The sequence below is a fragment of the Trichechus manatus genome, unplaced genomic scaffold (assembly GCF_000243295.1).
Source record: "Trichechus manatus latirostris isolate Lorelei unplaced genomic scaffold, TriManLat1.0 scaffold00001, whole genome shotgun sequence".
NCBI lineage: Eukaryota > Metazoa > Chordata > Mammalia > Sirenia > Trichechidae > Trichechus > Trichechus manatus.
Window position 1 is genome coordinate 2232346 of NW_004443937.1, and position 21483 is coordinate 2253828.

Below are 21483 nucleotides of genomic sequence, written 5' to 3' on the forward strand. Positions count from 1 at the left end.
TAGTGTGTGCTGTCCTTCCCTTCACCAAAGATCATTCTTATCTACTATCTAGATAGTGAATAACCCTCACCCTCCCTCCCTACCCCCATAACCATCAAGGAATGTTTTCTTCTGTGTTTTAACCTTTTCTTGAGTTCTTATAATAGTGGTCTTATACAACATTTGTCCTTCTGTGACTGACTAAATTCACTCAGCATAATAAGTTCTAGCTCCCACCAAATTATGTGATGTTTCACAGCTTCATCATTGTTCTTTATCGTTGCATAATATTCCATTGTGTGGATATACCATAGTTTGTTTATCCATTCATCCCTCGATGGGCACTTAGGTTGCTTCCATCTTTTGGCTATTGTGAACAGTGCTGCGATGAACATGGGTGTGCATATATCTACCCGTGTGATGGCTCTTGTTTCTCTAGGATATAGTCCAAGGAGCGGGACAGCTGGATCGTATGGTACTTCTATTACTAGCTTTTTAAGGAAGTGCCAAATCGATTTCCAAAGTGGTTGTACCATTTTACATTCCCACCAACAGTGTATAAGTGTTCCAGTCTCTTCACAACCTCTCCAACATTTGTTATTTTGTGTGTTTTGGATTAGTGCCAGCATTGCTGGGGTAAGATGGTATCTCATTGTCATTTTGAGCCGCATTTCTTCATGTGTCTTTTAGCTGCCTGAATATCTTCTTTGGTGAAGTGCCTGTTCATATCCTTTGCCCATTTTTTAATTGGATTATTTGTCTTTTTTGCTGTTGAGGTTTTGCAGTATCTTGTAGATTTTAGAGATTAAACTCTGACTGGATTTGTCATAACCAAAAATTTTTTCCCAGTCTGTAGGTTGTCTTTTTACTCTTTTGGTGAAGTCTTTGGATAAGCATAAGTGTTTGATCCATTTTGAGTTAGTTTTTGTACATGGTGTGAGATACGGGTTTTGTTTCAGTTTTTTGCATATAGATATCCAATTATAAATGCATAAATATTTCTGTTAAAGCCCAGCTAAGAGGAAGTGTGGCAAAACTTAGGTTAACAGGAGCTATGTTGCAAGAAAGGGGGCCTCAGAAATAATGTAGTATTATAAGAAATCTGTTGAAATATTCAGACCCAACATCATAGAATTCCTACTATTCTGTATAGGAAGTGTGCAGATTCCGCTGTAATGTGTAAAACACCTTAAAAATAGTGTTATATATGTGTGTTTTTATATACTGGAAAGATTTATTTGTGAATGTCAGCAAGTAATATAGAACATTCTGAGATTACACTCTGGGGCACAGGTAAAACAATGGTTTCTCACTGTAACTGCTTTAGATTTATGCTGAAAAGAACTCCCTGGAGCATACATAGCATTTAGTTTTTAGTTCAGTGTTAAGACTATATGAACAACCAGTGAAGTTACCAGAGCGATAGATTCTATAAACACAAGGTTATTATCATCAGTAGTAATAGAGCTTAGGAAAAAAATGACAGTCTTGGACAGGCATATCAAATAAGGCTGCAGACATACCTTAAGCAATTAACAGCATTCTTGAGCTGCTTTTCATTTACTATCTACAGAAATTTGCAACATGATACTCATTTTCGGTCAAGGCAATCAGTAAACCATTGCGTGTTTGGTTGAAAAAAAAATAAAACATAATGACAGTCAGTTTTTGGCCTCACACTATGTTTGATTCAAAGTTTTAATCCTATTTAATTTTTTCCCACTGAATTATGAAGGAATATCAATATTACACAAATGTGAAAAGATCAACTTATAAGCAAAGAGGTAGGTGGCAAATCAGTCTACTATCTATCTATCTAGCACTTAGTATCTTAAAAACATTATTTCTTACACCTAGATTATCTGCTTATGAGTAGATATTTACATTATTTAAACAAAACATGTTTAATTTAGTGAAGAAGTTTACTTACAGATTTTCTTCAATTTACACTGAACAAAATACAATAATACCACTTCTAGCCTGTATGAAGCAGGTAGGTTATTTAGCATGTCTGCCCCACAATAGTTTCGGTTCAAATTAAGGCTTGCTTTTTGAAAAACAGCTTTTAGGTACAGAACAGTAACTACAGTTATGGGTCAAACAAACACTGAGCAAATACACAAAGTACTATTTCTCACTTAAAGGAAATGACAACTTTATTTCTGGGCTTAAACTGCATATTTTAACTCTTTAATATTTTCAAGATTTACAGATCAGTATCTCAGAGAAGCTAAACAGAGTTAAAAGGAACAAAGCCCTTATAATATACACCGACTTGCCTCTTTCAGAAAGGAACATGTACTTGAGTGCTTGGCACCCTAGCTTTCAGGAGCACTGATATAAATATGCTGGCCCATATCTTAGGACCAAATGACTAGTCTCACGTTACAGGAATTTAAAACATTCCTATATTTTATTTGTACAAGAAACAATGTCATCACTTTCAAGGATACCTTCATGATCTGTCAATGAGATGGTACCAAGCTACTGAAATAGATTCCTGAAACTGAGCTTGCTTACATTCTAGATTGTTTTTCATCGTCTCATACATGGCGTGACTAAGAAACTACAGCCCTCCATGTAATGGTGCTGTTTACTCAGGCATGAATCAGAGGCAACACATTTTCAAAGCAGATCTGATTTAAAAATACCAGCTTGTTAAATAACTATCCCCACCATACATATCTGTTTACAAGCAAAGTATTACTTTGTCTGGGCTTACTTCATCTTCAGTGTCTGGGATTGTGGGCAACAGAGCAGAACGAGTCAAACCCCAAAATTTTTGAGGTGACATGTCCTTTTTGGTGGCTGTAAATTTCCATCCAATATGACTTGCACAGATCCTGCACTGGGCAATGGTCCAGGCATACCTAGAAAATTAAGGAAAAGTATCACCTAAGGAAACACATTTGTGGACCCAAAGTCTATCATCAGATAAACCTAATTAAACCAAATACTATGAGCCGAGATTTGATTGGTATAGTTCACTGAAACCAGTTTTTAAAACAATTTTCTAATTTGTATGTTTCATTATGGTAATACATCAGTCTTTCTTTAAATATAGTGACCTATGCTCTCATAAGCTATGCTTAATTTTTTTCTCCAAGGCAAAGAAAAAGAAGAGAGTAATTTTATTAAATGAAGTCTTTTACACAAATTGCTGGTGCCAAGGCTACATTCAAAACCTTAAACCTGCTTTTCCTTTGTTTTGTACTGCAGTCAGGTTAGAAAACAGCAACCACTTGAAGAAATATGCACTTACTTAGGTCTTAGTTAATCTTCTATGCAACATCATCTCCCCCCACACAGCCCCCCCAAAAAAAATTTAAGTGCTATTCTCAAATAAAAAGGATATTGCTAGATAATTTAACCAGAAATACGTATTGTAGTAATTTCCTTTATTCCTAGGTATAGTATCCAATATTTAGTATTTATATTAACAAGTTTATTCTAGTTTTAATCCTTAAGCGTACCAAACAAAATGGGACAATCCAAGGGACAAGGTCCAGAACAGAAAAATATAGCTGCTTATCTACTCAGCCTGCCTCTCTCAAAATAAAAGGCGGATCCAGAATTTGAAACAAATGATAAATATGGTTCTATGGCTGGTGGACTCTTAACAAATTCTCTGGTGATGCTGCTACTCTGGTGCTCTGGAGATCACACTTTGAGAACCACTGGGCTAATTTTAGCACAAAAGTCATGAAAATTAATTAGAAGAAAAGCAGGTTTCAGTGGTTTCTGCATCTTTTTTAGTCTATCAATCATTGCTTAGGAAACTTTTTTCTAGTTTTACATATTACAGAATATGGTCCAGATACAGTTTTACTGGGTCATGTAATTAATTTTCAGACTGGGATGACAGCAAAGTAAGTTTGGATTAAACTGTAGAGTATTTTGCTTAAAATAACTTAAGTTGCCAACCTTCTTTCTCCCTCACTTTACAGTCAGTGAAACTATGGAAAAGATACCCGTTTCTACCCATTTATGGAATTTGAATTATTCATTTCATTGTCTATTTTTGATTGGTTCTTCTCTAACCAATGCAGCCAAAAAAAAAAAAAAGACCACCATAATAAATATTACCCAGGAAACCAGCTGTGCTCTGTTGAAGGCCGGCCTATCAGATTCAGGTTGCTGGCCTTGTACACAGTAAGCGTCTCATGCACATATCCATGAGGATTCACGTAAGCTGCCATCGGCCCACATAAGGATAAACTAAAACAGAAAATCAACATGGAGGATTTTTTTTTTTTTTTTTAAAGTTCACCAAGCAGAAATGAACTCCTTACATAATATTGGTATAAGAAAGAAATATATAGTTCTTTTAATGCTTTAAAGACAAAAGATCGAAGTTGTCAAGGATTTTACTTGGATCCACAGTCAACGCCCATGGAAGCAGCAGTCAAGAAATCAAACAATGTATTCGCATGGGGAAAAATCTGCAAAAGACCTCTTTCAAGTGTTAAAAAACAAAGATGTCACTTTGAGGACTAAGGTGTGCCATGGTATTTTCAATTGCCTCATATGCATTTGAAAGCTGGACAATGAATAAGGAAGACCAAAGAAGAATTGATGCCCTTGAATTATGGTATTGGCAAAGAATACTGAATATACCACGGACTGCCAGGAGAAGGAACAAATCTGTCTTGGAAGAAGTACAGCCAGAATGCTGCTTGGAAGCAAGGATGGCAAGACTTCATCTCATGTATTTTGGACATGTTATCAGGAGGGACCAATCCCTGAAGAAGGACGTCATACTTGGTAGAGGATCAGCAAAAAAAGAAGACCCTTACTAAATGAGATGGACTGACACAGCGGCTGCAACAGTGGGCTTAAGCACAGTAACGATTGTGACAGCAGCACAGAACCCGGGCAGTGTTTCACTCGATTGTATGCAGGGTCACTTATGAGTTGGAATCGATTCACTGGCACCTAACAACCACCTTTTAGTTGGTTTTCAATATTTTGTTCAGTCTGAATGTTTTCCATAATGACCCAAAAGGAAGAGGTACTAGTTTAACCTCCCTCATCATTATAGGCTGTAAAATACACAGATCTCAAGTTCATCTAAAGGGGTCTCTGACAGACAGTGTTAATGCAATGCAGAGGTCTATTGTGGTCATTCCTGGGCAGGTGATTACAGATAGCAGTTTCTTTACCTACTTGATTTATAATTCTGGTGAATTTGTCATAAAATGACTTTCAAACTATTATATCGCATAATCCATACATGTTCAGGATATTCTACTTTATCTTTGGCCCTATGTGGTAAAACTGATTCTCTCTCTCTCTGTCTGAGGCATTCATGTTCGGTCCTTAATCACTAAAAAGATATTCTAACATAGATTTTCAACAAGGACTGGGGGAGAAAAGGAGTTGGGAAACTTAATGCCCGGTTGTTTTCCTTTACCACCCTCATCACCTATGAGTACCTTACACAGCCACTGCTGCTCTGAGTACCCCGTCAGGAAGACTGCCTGTCCCAAACTGAGCTAATTCCTCTAATTTGCTGAGTGGTATACAGAAAATGGAAATACAATCTAACTATAATTCTGAAAAGGCAGATGCAAAACGTATTCAGAAGTATACTGAAAATGTAATACAGATCTTACCTGAATATTTCATTTTTGGTTGTTATTTCTGTTTCTTGACATTGTTTACAGCAAAGGGAAGTACACTAAAAATTTGAGAAAATTACTCATTTTATTTTACAATTACATAGCTCATCAAGAAACTTTTCTATGATATTGCACACTCTGAATATCAAAATACCATATTTTCCTTCCAACCATTTAAAAACTTAAGTTTTACAGACAGAAGAAAAACCCTGAATCTGCCACATACTCACTTGTAAAACTAAATGATGACCTAGGATAAAGGAATAGTGACCATCTGATAACTAACCACAGATATACGATGTAGAAAACTCATTGTTTAATCAGATACAGGCATTAGATTAAGTATTTATAACCGAGAAAAGCATAACAATTCACTTTTTGTGTAACTGCATGACTACATAGCTTGACCCTACAGACAGCTCTCATGGTTTGACTACTGGTCCCCAGAATGCAGCCTAGGTCTCTACACCAACTACACATGTGTGTCACAAGCGTAATTATTTACTTACTTTATTCATAATGTCTAGTTCACAGCGAAGCCGTTGGATAGCACTACCAATTTTAAGAAGCTGAATTCTTAATACATCATCAATAGGAAGACAAGCAGCTACTCTGTAAGAAAAATCTTAAAAACGTTGTGGGTTTTTCAGTTTTAAACTCATCAGGTAACTTCCTTAAACCCTTATCTACAGGGTTCCCAAAGTACACATTTTATGCAGTTAAATACAACACTAAAGTACATCAGCTGTCAAGCATATAGTTTTAAGAAACTCTTCTTTTCCCAAACTTTCTTTGTAAATGTCTTCTTTAAAATATGAAATCAAATCCATGTTACAGAAAGTCATTCATCTGCCAAAAGATTGGAAAAATAGCTAAACTAAACCTTACAAGCAAACACAGAGGTTATATGTAAATAGGTTAATCTTGGAACTAGGATCGCTTTTTTTAAAGGCATCTTAAAGAACAGGCAAAGGGAGATCTTTACATTCAAGAAGTATTTTTGGATGAGAGGAGTCTTTTATTGCAATTTGAACTTTTTATGGAAACCTTGCCTAAAATTAGAATGCTCACAGAATATAAGAACTTTGTTACATTTAAAAAATACTCATTTTTCAAATGCTAAGCTTTACAGACCTAATTAAAATATTCATCAGTTTTAAATAAACGAAAATATTTTGTTTTATTAAATAGAAAGCACATCAAATAATTTCTTTTAGCAAGATAAGGGCCACAGGAAAGAAAATGACTTTCAATACCTATTGGATTTGATGGAAGAGAATCATCTTTTAGATTTTCATCCCATTCACGCAGCTGTTTCTTGATTCTATCCATTAAGGTTTCCTTGTTTAAAATAAAAGCCGTAATAAGGTTCACAGACTTAAAAAATCTGTCAGTCAGCTTTTCAACTCTGAGAATCGACTCAACGGCTACAGGTTTTTTTGGTTTTGTCAGCTTTTCAACTCTTTTTAATAAAACTAATACACTAGTAACAATTTAAGTCATAACTATGTGGTAAAATTGTCCCATCTGAATCCTAGTTTAAATGTGTCCATTTTCTTACGCAGAAATGATGAAGCCCCAACACCTTCACCAGCACTAAATCTGCTTTCCAGGCTCTCTCACCCACACAGTCTGTCTATCCCAGGGGCATGTGCTATACTACTCACTCACTGCCTTGGTAGACACTCTATTCCAAGCTCCTTCTTGGAACTGGCCCCTCTTCTCCTTTCAATGAAGTCTTTTCTGACTCAGTCCAGAGAGATGTAGCGCCTATAAATTGCTCTAGCACCTGCTATTTCCATACCTTACCTGGCATCTATTTACTACATAAAATTGCTTATTATTTTTTTCCCAGTGCATACAAAAATACTCTTGTATATTGTGTACTACTTATAATAGTTCAAAAGCTGCTGAAGGGCAGAGATCAACTGCAGTTTCCTTAGTGTCTGCAGGTCATAAGTACTCAAAACCTACTCACTTAGATTTCCTACGACTCCAGATTTGTGGGCAAGGTGATTCACTAAGAGAAATAACTGACATTTGTTGAATGTCTGCTATGTGCCAAGGGCAGTATTATTCCCACTTCACAGACACAGAAGTAATTTGTCTCAAATTACAGAGTAAGTGATAGAATCAAGCTTTGAACCCAGTCTTTGTGTCCAAAACCCAGATTATTTACTCCAGCAGTCTGTCTCACTTAGTGAGTTTGCAAGATGTAGCAATGCTGGTATTAAACTCTGAGGAGCAAAAACAATGATGGATACATCAATTAGCACACTAAATAGTGACCAGGAGACATAAGTTACTATGCTTGTTTAGAAAAAAACGGAAACAGTATTATGTAGGATTATTTAATTTTCTAAATGTCAAGCACTATCCAACTCAACAAAATTTCGAATAGACTGCTTAATAAACCTGAAAAGTCTCATAATATCTTGCCCTTAAGTTATAAGCCACTAGGAACCATGGAAAAACTAAGAAGTCTTTACGTTAGAGGCAACGTCTATCCAGCAGAATTTGATTTCTGCCCCTTCTACTTTACAAAATGTAGTTAATGCCATTAGTTCTGAATATAAAACATCACTGAGCATGAAAGACTATGTTTGGTTCTAATCATGACATGGCTACCCCAGATACAAAAAGTTTCAGGTATGTTACTTACAGCATCATATAAGGAATACAGCCAGTGAGGCCATGAAGTCAGATTTGCACAGTGAAACTTTCTCTAAAAACGGGAAAAAAAAAGTCAGTTGAAAAAAACTCACAGAATAAAGATTCTTTTATGGTGGAAAAAGCAACATTTTTAAAATAGTTGAACTTCAGGAAAAGATTTTATTTTAAAAAGATAGAAAATTGTGTAGATGATAATCCCACAAGAGATTGTTATCAAGTTGGATAGTCATGTTTTTCTATCTTTCAAATTATATATACTTCCTGATTCCTACTGAAATTTCAAATATTAAAATTCAAAATTGAGTTAAAATTTCAATGCTGAGGACCACTTAGTAAAAATGACCTTGAAGAGTTACTAATCATCATACTTCTACAATGACCATATTATTTAGTTATATTAGTAATTATCTGCCCAGTATCTGCAGTGAAACCTTAAAATACAGTTCAAACTGTCCTTCTGTAAAAACTTTAAATGGGTCTCCACTGAACCACTATAGAGGCAAACGCAAGAAGTGAGACAATTCCAAGAAGAATAAAATTATCATATACTTGAGACTTCATAATCAAGTTCCCCATTTCATAAAACTCAGGGAAAACAGAAAACCATTACTTATCTCTTCCAATTGTTTTATTTTGGGATCCAAACAGAAGCATGCTAAATCCATACAAAAATGTGCAGTGCACTTAAATTCTTGAAGAATTTCAATATTTGATGGGAAGAATTAACGGTTAAGATGTCAGTCCTTAAAGTATATCTCCAAAGCAGTGTCTGAGACTGGAATTTAGAAACAGAATCTAAAGTTCATCTGGAAGGACAAATGTGCAAGAATAATCAAGAAATTTTGGAAAAGAAAGAGAAGCAAATGTTCTACAGGACACAAAAATATGATTGATAGGATGGACTGCAGCAGTACAATTAACAGCAACAACTTAGAAACAACCTAAACATCAACAGTTAACTGTTACTAGGGAATATTATGTAACTGATCAAAGAATCAGGCATATTAAACCTACCGAACAAAAAGAATGATAGATAATTTAAAAAAAAAACAAAAAAAAACAAACCTACATACCTATAAATGTTTGCAATTTCATGGTTAATAAACTGTTGGAACTCTTTTGTGAACCAGTCAGTTTCTACTTTGAGTTTTTTGTTGATAGCACGTGTTTTCAATAATGGAAGCATGCTGAATCATTGAGTGTGCCTGAATTTTGGGTACGTAGTATGGATTTTTTTTTTTTTTTTTGCCCCCTCCCACAAGCCTACCCTGAGTGTTTAGTAGTAAATATGAACTACCACTAATTATACCCGAGTCCCCACCTGGGTATACTGGTACATATGTGTAACAAAAATCTTCAGAATTTCTATTTTTCCTACCAAAAATTCAGATGCCTCATACAATAACCTGTAAAAATAGTAATCTGCAGCACATGCCCATTTCTCCAGTTTAAAATCGTCATAAAGGCCCCTGCCTCACGACCGCACACACTATCACTGGTGCAGCAGCTTCCCGATAAACCTTCAGAGGCAGAAAAAATACTTTTGGTCCATAAAGGTACCCATGAGCACTAAAGGGTTAACTGTCTGACATAGAGCAGGACATATGAAACTGGGAGGGAAAAGGAATCAGGAAGATCAACAAGAAAAGAAAGGAGCCTTAGTAGTGCCAGTGGTTAAAGCACTGGCTGTTAACTGAAAAGTCAGCAGATCAAACCCATCAGCCACTCTGTGGGAGAAAAGACTTGGCAATCTACTCCCTTAAAGATTACAGACTAGGAAAACCCTATGGGGCACCTCTACTCTGTCCTGTAGGGTCACTATGAGTCGCAATCAACCCTATGGCAATGGGTTATGGGCAGATAAAAAAAAAAAAAAAAAAAAAAAACCTTAACAGACTGGAACAAGAAAAGCAAAATAATATTTGACAAAAGGAAGATCCTCCTCTTACACCTGAAAGGCCAAATGGACAGGTACGAAATGGAGAAACATGGGTATCAGGCACACGTAAAAAAGACTTGAGGGACTTAGGTGACGGCTGTGAACTAACCAATGAGCTGTAGAACTCCCCTCTCAATCTTATTTTAGTTATATTAGAAGTCTAGAATCCACAATAAGGGCCAATAATGCTACTCTACTGTGTGATGGTCAGAAATAGGAACTTCCAGAGTCAAGGGCCAAGTATGCTGAGCATACGGTCTTGAGTACACATGAGGGCTGTTTGGTTTGGAGCTGTCTCTCAACGGGACATGATAGTTGTTTTCAAATATTTTAGGAACTGCTACATGGAAGAGGACAGACTTGTTCTGAAAGGTCCATGGGCTCAAGCTCAAACCAATGGATTCTTTAAGTGAGAAGGATTTTTGGCTCAATACACTATTTTGTCTTTTTCAGGCTACCTAAAGATGGTCTGGAATGGCCTCAGAGTACATGCTCTGGTAGTGATTTAAGCCTGAGGGGACAAACTATATGACCTTTAAGGTACTCTCCAGTAATTCTCCTTTACCTTCTACATCAATAACAACGCAGGGATTTTTGCCACAAACCAATCATATAACATTCTCCTTTATCTTCTACATCAATAACAACGCAAGGATTTTTGCCACAAACCAATCACATAACAAATGCTAACAGCCCATCAGGTAACTGAATATTGAGTAACAGCAACAACAACCATTAATATTGTGCCAAATAGCAAGTTCTTTACGTTTCTTACCCACAATCCTATAAGGCTGGTAGTGTTATCCCTATTTTAAAGATACGGAAACAGAGGCACAGTGGAACAGTATAACTTGCCCAAGGTTACACAGCTAATAAATGGGGATTAGCCAGGATTTGTATATAGGGAGTCTGATTCTAATCATTCATTCAACAAATACTTTTTGAGTTCCTAATATGTGTCAGGCATTTTTATGCATTTGCGGTATGCCAGTGAAGAAAACAGCAACGACGACAGAAAGACTAAAATCACCGCCCTGTGGAGCTTACATTTTAGCAGAGAAAAGCTTGCCGTCTAGAGGTATATAGTCTTAAAACTACAAAATGAGAAACACTCAACAGAACGTTTGCGCGTGGCTGATTAGCACATTCCCAATTCAGTCAATATGTACACGTTAGAATGATCACTTTTAACTGTGCCAATGTATGTAATTTTTTTTGGTGTCTGTCCAAGAAAGAGAAACAAAAACATTTTATTTATACATAAATAATGTTACTTCCACTTATAAAAAGAATAGAATTGGCATGCTAGTATATTAAGAGCAATGGACCAGGTCAAGGTTGTTACCATTCGCTCTGCTACCACCTATGCTCTGTGAATGTAAACAAGCTACAATTTCATGTGTCTCACTTTCCTACTTTTTCAAATAAGAAGGCCTCTTAAAATATCTGAATCATCCTGACAGATTCCCAAAGTTCTATTAGCAAATCAATTACCTATGCTTACTATGCTTCTTCACTTCATATTTGTGGTGGGCTTTATATAGTCGAATATACAAACTGTAGAGAGGTAGACCTGCAGATTAGATAGCTTTTACAGAGCAACTGCCAGAACTTAAACCACTTGAAACAACATCCTCGAATTTAAGAGTCCCATGTAGGTTTCTGGCACGATGGGAAAGGCTCCTGTCTAATATCTGAGTAATACTGATGATAAGCCCTAGCAATTTGTAGGCATTCTTCAGGTATAGCAACAACATGATTTACTTCATAAAAGGAATTACACTTCGAGACAATTTTAATACTAGCCAAAAAGTTCAGGCACTTAAACGTTGGTCTGGGAACAGGATTTACTACCAAAAGCAGGCACACAGGCCTTATCTCTGTTACCTAGAAGTAATCCATCACATCCTTCCATTTTTAAGACTCACAACTATAGCCTCAGCTTTGTCTCCCAACAAAGAAGAATGTTAAAAAAAAAAAAAAAAAAAAAAAGGTGAAACTTCACTTAAATGAGTCTTCGAAACAATGAAATCAGAAGAGTAATGTGAAGGCTAAATATAACTGGCGAATCATCACCACTCATTTCCCCTTACACGGCGAGCAACAGCGGTCATTTATTATGTCAGACCCTGTCACACTGAACAATGTATGATAAAAATAATTTATCTAAATAAAATAATTCAAAAGCTACCAGGTTTTATTTCCTTCCTTTATTTACCGATTCCCTACTTGGTGCTAAGAACCGGGATGAAGGGATAAGCTGTTTCTTGCTCTTGAGGGGCTCATTAGCTAATGGGGCACACCTAAATACATACGTATGATGTATGCCAGAGAAATCACTACTGTGTCCAAGATTTCAAGGTTCTTCTTTTTAAATCTAAAAACGGACAATAAGTGTTGTTGCTCTTACAACTCCTATTACTGTTCTGGAACAAAACAAAAACAGATCCTAAAGTTTATACGGAAAAATTAATGAACAAGAGTAGCCATGAAAGCCTTGGCGGAGAAGGGAGCCCTGTGGTTAAGCTCTCAGCTGCTGAGAGGTTGGCGGTCTAAACCCACCAGCTGCTCCGTGGGAGAAAGATGTGGCAGTCTGCTTCCGTAAAGATTTACAGCCTTGGAAACTCTGTGGGGGCAGTACTACTCTGTCCTGTAGGGGCACTGAGTCAGAATCAACTCGACACAATGGGAAGGGAATTACTAGCTATATTTTCATCTACACAAATTATAAACTGTCAGCAGTTAGACCAGTATAGTGTGGGAGCATAAATAGACTGATTGATAGACCAACAGAGCAGAAGATAAAATAAAAACATATGAGTTTGGTCTATTATAAGGGTGGCACCTCAAATCAGTAGGAGAAAATAAGGACTTTTCAGGAAATGGGACAATGGTAGCCATCTGAAAAAAGAAGAGACTGAATTTATACTTTGTACCATGTACTAGAATAAAGTGCAAATGGGCCAAAGCTTTAAATATAAGAGTAATTAAACCATAACTAATATAAAAAGAAAACATGGAGGCAGTCCCTTGCATGAGGAAGTAATTTCTAGCTATGACTCAGAATCCAGAAGCATTTTTAAAAAAGACAACTTCAACTACATAAAGAGAAAACTTCTGCATGAGAAAGCACACCAAAATCAAAGTTGAAGAGACAAATGACAAACTAGGGAAAATGTTTCGAACTCATTAATTACAGACAAAGTGATAAGCTCCCTAATGTATAAAGAACTCTTAAAAGCACTGCAAAGAAAAGGAAATACAAATTGCTCTGAAGCATAAAATGCTAATAAACCACTCATATTCAAAGACATTAAAATTAGATCTCCAAAAATATACTGTATTTCACTTATGAGGTCAGCAAAAATCATGTTTGATATCATAATGTGAGGCCATGGTGGAACACTGATAATGGGAGTATCAATAGGTACAATCTCCTTTATCTGTCAAGATCACAATGCATTTATCCTGTCACCCAACAACCCCACTTCTGGAAATTTATTACATAGATTTACCTGTATGAAAGGTCATTTGTACATGATTTAGTGCAGCTCTGCCATCAATAGGGGACTGCTTTTATGAATTACAGTGTATCCGTACAACAGAATACTGTGCAGCTTTAAAAACAATGAAGCAGTGCTCCATAAAGTGATACGGGAGAATCTCCTATAAGATACACCATTAAGAGAGAGAATAAGGTCCAAGATAGTATGTATACTTTTGCATAAGAAAGAGGAAAGAAATAAGACTATTTCTTTGTTATCTACATAAACTCTGGAAGGAGACTGAAAACTAAGCCGTGTGCTCATGTGTGAGGGCTGCCCTGCTGTTCTGAAGAGTGCTCGGTTCCTCTCTGCTCCATGATAACACAGGAGCAAGCATGGCTTTTACGTTTTGCAGTGGCTAAAACGATGGCCATCAATCACTTTCTGTTTCCACATTTGATTTCTCTTTACATTTCACATTCAACTCTTTTCTGATTAACATGTAGGTGCTTTATAAATGAACAAGCAGATAAGTCCTGGCAAGTAGGGAGTGAAGTTAGAAACAATGACGTCATTCTCTAAATAGGTGACAGAAAGTTTCCGCACTTCTTTCTGAGAGAATTCTTCCACAGTAAACCCAATGACTAGAAAAAGTCACTGTGACTGGAAAAGAAAGAAGTAAACATGAGGGTCGAAGACCAAATCACAGAATAAAGATGGTCTCTAAGTGGAAGAGAGATTTGGAAGAGTGTTTTGTGATTATAATGGCCTGACTGATCATTAGGGACACATGTTGAATCTTCCCTAATACTCCCTTGTCCGGATGGAAGATCACACAGGAAAACTTCTGGAAGCTTAAATAATTTTATTTTATGCTTTTTTGGATGTTTAGTCTTCAATGGCAAATGTAAAGAGGTGTGTGTGCACAGTTTCAAGGTTAACTGAATACCTCTCAGGAAGACTACGCACCTGGATCCTTTAAGTATCTTTTTTACTGGCTAAGTGTGTGGCAGCCTGATTAGCCCTAGTCAGCTTAGACTCCTCTAAGCAACTCCCAACTCTGACCACCTTACTTACTTGTTAGACAGGAGACAGAACACACAGTGGTGCTGCTTCAGATCATGGTGTGACATGTGAGTCAGATGTGAGTAAACTCTAGGAAGAGAGGAGTGAATCTCAGCCCTAGATCCAAAGTCAAGCAACTATAACAGATGCCAGTCCCATGGCAAGTTACTGTCCAGCCAGAGGTGCAACAAGCCAGACCACTGAGATGGCTCCAGAGACCAAATGCATATGGAGTCCCCACTTGTGGTACCTGCCACCTCCTTTCCCTGTGCTAGATTCCACTTCTTAAGGTACACAGAGGGGTTAGAAGTGGTCTCTTTGAAGTGGAACAGAGTCTACAGGTCACCTGGAGCCCAAAATAGATCTGCTAACAATTTTTCTTGGCCTAATGAACTAGATCCCACATTTCAGAACCTAAGAAATTATATTCAAAGTTTAAACAAGGGAACCCTTTAGACCATCTGAAAAACACACGTGATGAAGGCATTTATGTCTCCTAAAACATTTTATGCCTAATTCCTTAGCCTCTTAGTACCTTACGTTTAGCCGTTGGCAACTCTGAACATGAAAACAACTGAGGGCTAATGTTTGAAAGTACACAATGACTGGAAAAATAAGAGAGTAGGGAAAGGTCAGAGGACCTGGTCCCAGACAATATGTGCTTCCTCAGTCTTTGCAGGTCTGTCTTGTCTTGCTCTTGATGAGCCAGTGCCAATCCAGCTGCAAAGGGCTAATTCTGATTTCAATGTGAACAAGCTGAGGTGCTCTACACATAGAATAGGAAGAAATTAATCAGTAATTCAAACAAAAATTAATTTTAAAAAAGCCATCTTACTTGTTAAACCCAACTTCAGGTTTAAGACTGCAAGACACTTTGGGCAAGACACAGGACTAGTCAGTAAGGAATTAACTACAATCACTTTCACCCTATGCTTACAACTCTGCAAAGAGTTAATTTAGGATTTTTAAATGGGTTAAGAATTTTTAACTATCAGTCTTAGTGTGGAAAAACTACTATATAAATCAAAACACTTAGTACCTTTTGAAAATGCAACACAAGTACAATAATCCCCTACTCACACAAACTTATGGTTAGCATTAATTAGTACACCAAAGACAAAAAATAAGACGTCATTTTCAGTTCATAAATTCCACACCCACTCCTTGGCCCACATCCTGAATCTTCAACATACTTATTTCAACAGTTGTGTAAAATGAGTCTGAAGGCAAAATCTTCCACTGTACTACTGTTTAAAGAAACAAGGGTGTAAGTATATTAGGTGTCTACCAGGTTTGACTGTAGAAGTATTGCACAGTTATACAAAAGCCGCCTGCAAACTGAAGGCAGTTTCAATATTGTTAGACCATCTAAAATAATTAGTTTCAAGGCTGTCTGGGAATCAACAGTCTAATTATAGCTTTCTTATTAGAATCTTGTTAGAAACACTAATTAAAACACAGAGTATACCATGTCACAGACTGGTCAACTGAAATACAGACTAACAGGACCAAGAAGTCTACCCACAGTTATGAGCCTGATGCCCATCAAGAAACCACCTTGCACAAAGTTCTCTCTGAAAACTGGATGAATTCTACCACTGAAAATATTCAAAGCAGTAGTACACTACACTGATCAGTGTATGAGACTCCCTTATGAATAAAACCAGTTCCTGTCAAGTTGATTCTGACTCATGGCAACCCCATGTGTGTCAGAGTAGAACTGTGAGTCACAGGGCTTTCAATGGCTGATTTTTCGAAAGTACATGGCCAGGCCCTTCTTCTGACGTGCCTGCCTCTGGGTGGACTTAAATCTCCAACCTTTCAGTTAACAAGCAAGAGCTTTAACCATTTACACCACCCAAGGACTCCCCCTCATGAATAATCTATACTAAGTTACACACACTGGGATCCTATACTACTTTATATCATAATTTAAAACCCTCACTACTCTACTTGACAAAGAACAAGGGATGATTAATGCAGGATTTTTAAAGTTATACTGGAAATTGTCTTTATATATTTTTAATAGATAAACCTCAAAAAGCCACTTTATTCTAAATTAGAAACTAGTAATCTTTTTCTTCTGGCAGAAATCATAAATATTTACTCAAAACTGATGTCGTTCGCTAATGAGTAGAACAGGCTTCATCAATTTTTTTTCTAAGAGAAAGAATGATCTAGCCAAAAGGATGTAAGAATTAATGACAAAACAAGCAATACTTTTTATTAAAGAGCACCTAATCTCAAGCCAACTTCTGCAATCCAATGCAAAGCGTTTACAATGAAATGTGCAAAGATCTAGAGATAAAAAGCCAAAAAGGAAGAACATGATCAGATTTCTCAAGCTAAAAGAACTGAAGAGAAAACTCAAGCCTCGAGCTGCAATACTGAAGGATTCTACGGACAAACAACTTAATGATAAAGGAAGCATCAAAGGAAGATGGAAGGAATACACAGTCGCTGTACCAAAAAGAACTGGTCAATGTTCAACCATTTCAGGAGGTAACACACAATGAAGAACCAATGGTACTCAAGTAAGAAGTCCAAGCTGCACTGAAGGCACTGGTGTAAAACAAGACTCCAAGAGTTGATGGAATACCAATTGAGATGTTTCAACAAACGGATGCAATTCTGAAAGTGCTCGCTTGTTTATGCCAAGAAATCTGGAAGACAGCTACCTGGCTGACTGGAAGAGATACATATTTGTGTCCATTATAAAGAAAGGTGATCAAATGGAATGTGGAAATTATAAAAAAAAAACTCATACGCAAGTAAAATTTTACTAATGATAATTAAGAAATGGCTGCAGCCATACATTGACAGGGAACTGCCAGAAGTTCAAGCTGAATTCAGAAGAGGATGTGGAACGAGGGATACCACTGCTGATTTCAGATGGATCTTGGCTGAATGCAGGGAATACCAGAAAGATGTTTACCTGTGTTCTACTGACTACGTGAAGGCATTTGACTGTGAAGGCATTTGACTGTATCAATCATAATAAATTTGGATAACATTGCAAAGAATAGGAATTCCGAAACACTTAATTGTGCTCATGAGGAACATAGACCTGCAGTACACAGCCCAAGGGGTAATCTTTTGAATTGAACAAGGGGATACTTCGTGGTTTAAAATCAGGAAAGGTGTGTGTCAGGGTTGTATTCAATCTTATGTATTCAATCTGTATGCTGAGCAAACAACCTGAGAAGCTGGACTATATGAAGAACATGGCATCAGGACTGGAGGAAGACTCATTAACAACCTGTGATATGCAGAGGACACAACCTTCCTTGCTGAAAGTGAAGAGGACTTGAAGCACTTACTGGTGAAGATCAAAGACTACAGCCTTCAGTATGGATTACACCTCAACATCAAGAAAACAAAAATTCTCACAAACAGACCAATAAGCAACATCATGATAAACAGAGAAAATACTGACATCAAGGATTTCATTCTACTTAGATCAACAATGGGAGCCCTGGTGGCAAACTGGTTAAGAGCTCAGCTGCTAACCACAAGGTTGGCAGTTTGAGTACACCAGTGGCTCCCTGGAAACTCTATGGGGCAGTTCCACTGTGTCCTATAGGGTCGCTATGAGTTGGAATTGACTCAATGACAACGGGTGTGTGGTTTTGTTCTTTTCAGGTCAACAATATCAAATATTAAAACAGGGTCACTATGAGTCAGAATCGACTTGACAGCAACAGGTCTGGGCTGGTCAGATCAAAAATCAATGCCCACTGAAGCAGTAGTCAAGACATCAAACAATGTATTTGCATTGGGCGAATCTGCGCAAAAGACCTTTAAAGTGTTAAAAACCAAAGATGTCACTTTGAGGACTAAGGTGTACCTGACCCAAGCCATGGTCTTTTCAATCATCTTATATGCATATGAAAGCTGAACAATGAAAAACGAAGATCGAAGATGAATTAAAGCATTCAAATTGTGTTGCTGGCCAAGAATGCTGAATATACCATGGACTGCCAGAACAAACAAAACTATCTTGGAGAAAGTACATCCAGAGCGCTCCTTGGAAGTGAGGATGGTGAGATTTTGTCTTGCTTACACTGGACATGTCATCGGGGGGGGGGACCAATTACTAGAAAATTACTAGAAAAATTACCTCACGGTTGGTAAAGTAAAGGGCCAGCGAAAATGAGGGAAGCCATCCATGAGAATGGATTGACACTGTGGCTGGAAAAATGGGCTCAAACATACTAAAGATGGTGAGGATGGTGCAGAACCAGGCAATGTTTCGTTCTGTCATACATACGGTTGCCATGAGTTGGGGCTAACTCGACAGCAACTAACAACAACAACAAAATCTCAAGCCAATCTTTGTGATGTCAATAGCATTTTACAAAAAATATAACTGAAAAGCTTTTCTCTCAGAAGTCTGGTACAGATTGAACATATGCTACTACTATCCTGTGCCACCCCAAGCTTATCCTCTCCCTATAATGTGCTTGTGGCTCAAGACCCAAAAATCTGATCTAAAAAGAGATTTTTGTGGAATTAAAAATCTCAAGCTACTAATTAATACATAGTTGATAAACATAATATCAAGAACACTTACAGTTGTATGACATGTTACTACGTTTACAAACTGCTGTTATGTAAATAGCTGCCTATGAAATTTTTAGAAGCTCCAGCTATGATCAACCTCAGAGTACTGCCACAGAAGGTGTCCGGAGATGAATCATGACAGTTGTGTTTCATTCTTAAAACAGGAAAAAAGCAACCTGTCTTCACTTTTTGAAGATTCATAAAAAATTTTCTCACCTTCTGGTATTTCTGCCACCATTTACATGAATACTGGTCTTCCAATGAGACAGGTTTTGAAGGAAATATCTGGCACTTATTGAGTGATTCTAACTGAACTGCAGACATGGTTGAAGGCAACACACATTCGGGAAGAATTTGCACTTTAGCTTGCTGGATTCTAAAATAAAGAGAAACAAGCATGGTGTTCATTTTTAAGGTACACTTACTCAAATTATAAGTTTCTAAACAATGAGGATAATTTTCAATACTAAGATTTTCAAAGTTTTCTTTTTAAACATATTCATCAAATGCTGGTGTTAGATATAGGAACTTCTTAGAAAACACTATTTCATAAATCATATCAAAGTTAAAACCAAAGATAACCTAAGGTTAAGTTTTAATCTCACTGAAATGGAAAGGGATAATTTAACATTGAGATAAATACATGGAGTGTAATAAATGAAACAAAATTTAAAAAAAAATCAACATACAACCAACTACTGCTTAAATTCTTAAGACACGTCACCACTCCCATCTCCCCCGACTCCTTACCCTGGCTCTTACACCTACCTATCCTGTCTCAGAAGTCACCCAACTTGAGAGTAGATAAGAGATTGGAAGAGAATATCAAGAATCCATTCACATGGACGAGTTAAAATTAGATTAGAAGGAGTACTACATGTAGCCTTTATTTCTGTGTGTGTTCTTTCCTCATTCTCAAGTCAATCTGAATATGCTAAGAACTCAAAATATGCATATTACTTTGTTTTTACTTAAAAGTTATTTAAAGTAAATGCTATTTGAGAATATTGCAATTGCAAACACCCTGTCATGAACTAATGCCAACAAGTAGATTGCACCTATGGGCTATTTTCATGAGGCATTATGCCTCCCAGAGAGTAGCTTTTGAAATGTAGAAAGTATCAGTACCTTCAAATGCTATAACAAAACTGCGAGATTGACAGTCAAATATATCAAAAGTCTCTGCTTCATTATTCATTATATTTAACGCTTCTACAGTGGTCTTTCATAGCAACCACTCTCATGATCTACAATGTTAAATGAAATTCTGGAATTTCTATTTATTAAACGAAATAGTTCAGTGTGTCTGAAAATATCTAGGTTTAATTTAATGATAATATTAGACTCACTCCACTAACTCCATTTCTTTCTGGCAAGCTTATTAAAAACACTTGGAAAATTTGTGTCTACCCGTCTTTGGAAAATGCTAAAAAAAAATTCAACTACGTTTAAGTGTTCTTGTATTACTAGAGCTCATTAAATACAAACAAAACCTCCATTTTCCTTACCTGATGCATAAGCCCAAATACTTGCTAATCATATTTTTAAAGCAAAGTATATACTATCCTGTGGAAATTTTCAAAAATCTGATTCTTCTTCAAGGTTATCAGTAACCAATTACAATTTATGTTTTACTCAACCAGAAGATTTTATTATGAAAAAAACATTAATGTTAAAGGTGATGGGATGAAGACCGAGAACTGAGCCACCAGCTTACACACCCTTTGAGTCCTTAGCCTGCAGTACAGGCTGTCTCAACTGCCTTTCAGGATTCAGTACTCTCTGTCACCTCTGTTCAACACGCCCAGTGGCTGTGGCACACACACAGGGCTGGTTCTTCTCCTAGCAGCTGAGTTTTGTTCTTAACATAAGCTAGTTTTGTTTCCTCCCAACCTGCCTGTGGCAGTTGTTTTCGTGATTACGGTTACATAGTCTATATAAATATTACAAAAACCAATGAACCACCAGTACAAAAATAAAATTGCTTCAGTGAACATTAAGTTGAACCATTAAAAAATGCTGTCAAATTAGGTTCAGACAACTTTATTTTTTTTTTTTTTTAATATTTTATTGTACTTCAGGTGAAGGCTTACAGAACAGATAGTTTCTCATGTAACAGTAACACACATGCTGTTTTATGACATTGGTTAACAACCCC

The 21483-nt window shown here is 36.8% G+C and overlaps 2 protein-coding genes across 6 annotated transcripts in view; one reads left to right on the forward strand and one right to left on the reverse strand.

Annotated features, from left to right (window-relative positions):
* Positions 1-4046, forward strand: part of TRNT1 (tRNA nucleotidyl transferase 1) — a 29802-nt gene extending 25756 nt beyond the window's left edge. The window contains exon 8 of the mRNA XM_023735758.1: positions 3927-4046. The gene's annotated coding sequence lies outside the window, so the exon portion shown is untranslated. The remainder of the gene's footprint in view (positions 1-3926) is intronic.
* Positions 1-21483, reverse strand: part of CRBN (cereblon) — a 46121-nt gene that overhangs the window by 14300 nt on the left and 10338 nt on the right. For 4 of the 5 annotated variants that reach the window (XM_012554118.2, XM_004368280.2, XM_023735509.1 and 1 more), the window contains 7 exons: positions 19542-19701; positions 8263-8325; positions 6857-6941; positions 6110-6225; positions 5595-5659; positions 4066-4197; positions 880-2849 (listed from right to left, as the gene is read on the reverse strand). In XM_012554118.2, coding sequence (XP_012409572.1) covers positions 2669-2849; positions 4066-4197; positions 5595-5659; positions 6110-6225; positions 6857-6941; positions 8263-8325; positions 19542-19701 — 802 coding nt within the window. In that variant the 3' untranslated portion in view covers positions 880-2668. Of the gene's footprint in view, positions 1-879; positions 2850-4065; positions 4198-5594; positions 5660-6109; positions 6226-6856; positions 6942-8262; positions 8326-19541; positions 19702-21483 lie in introns of those variants that run through there. The other variant, XR_002824804.1, reaches the window with a different exon arrangement.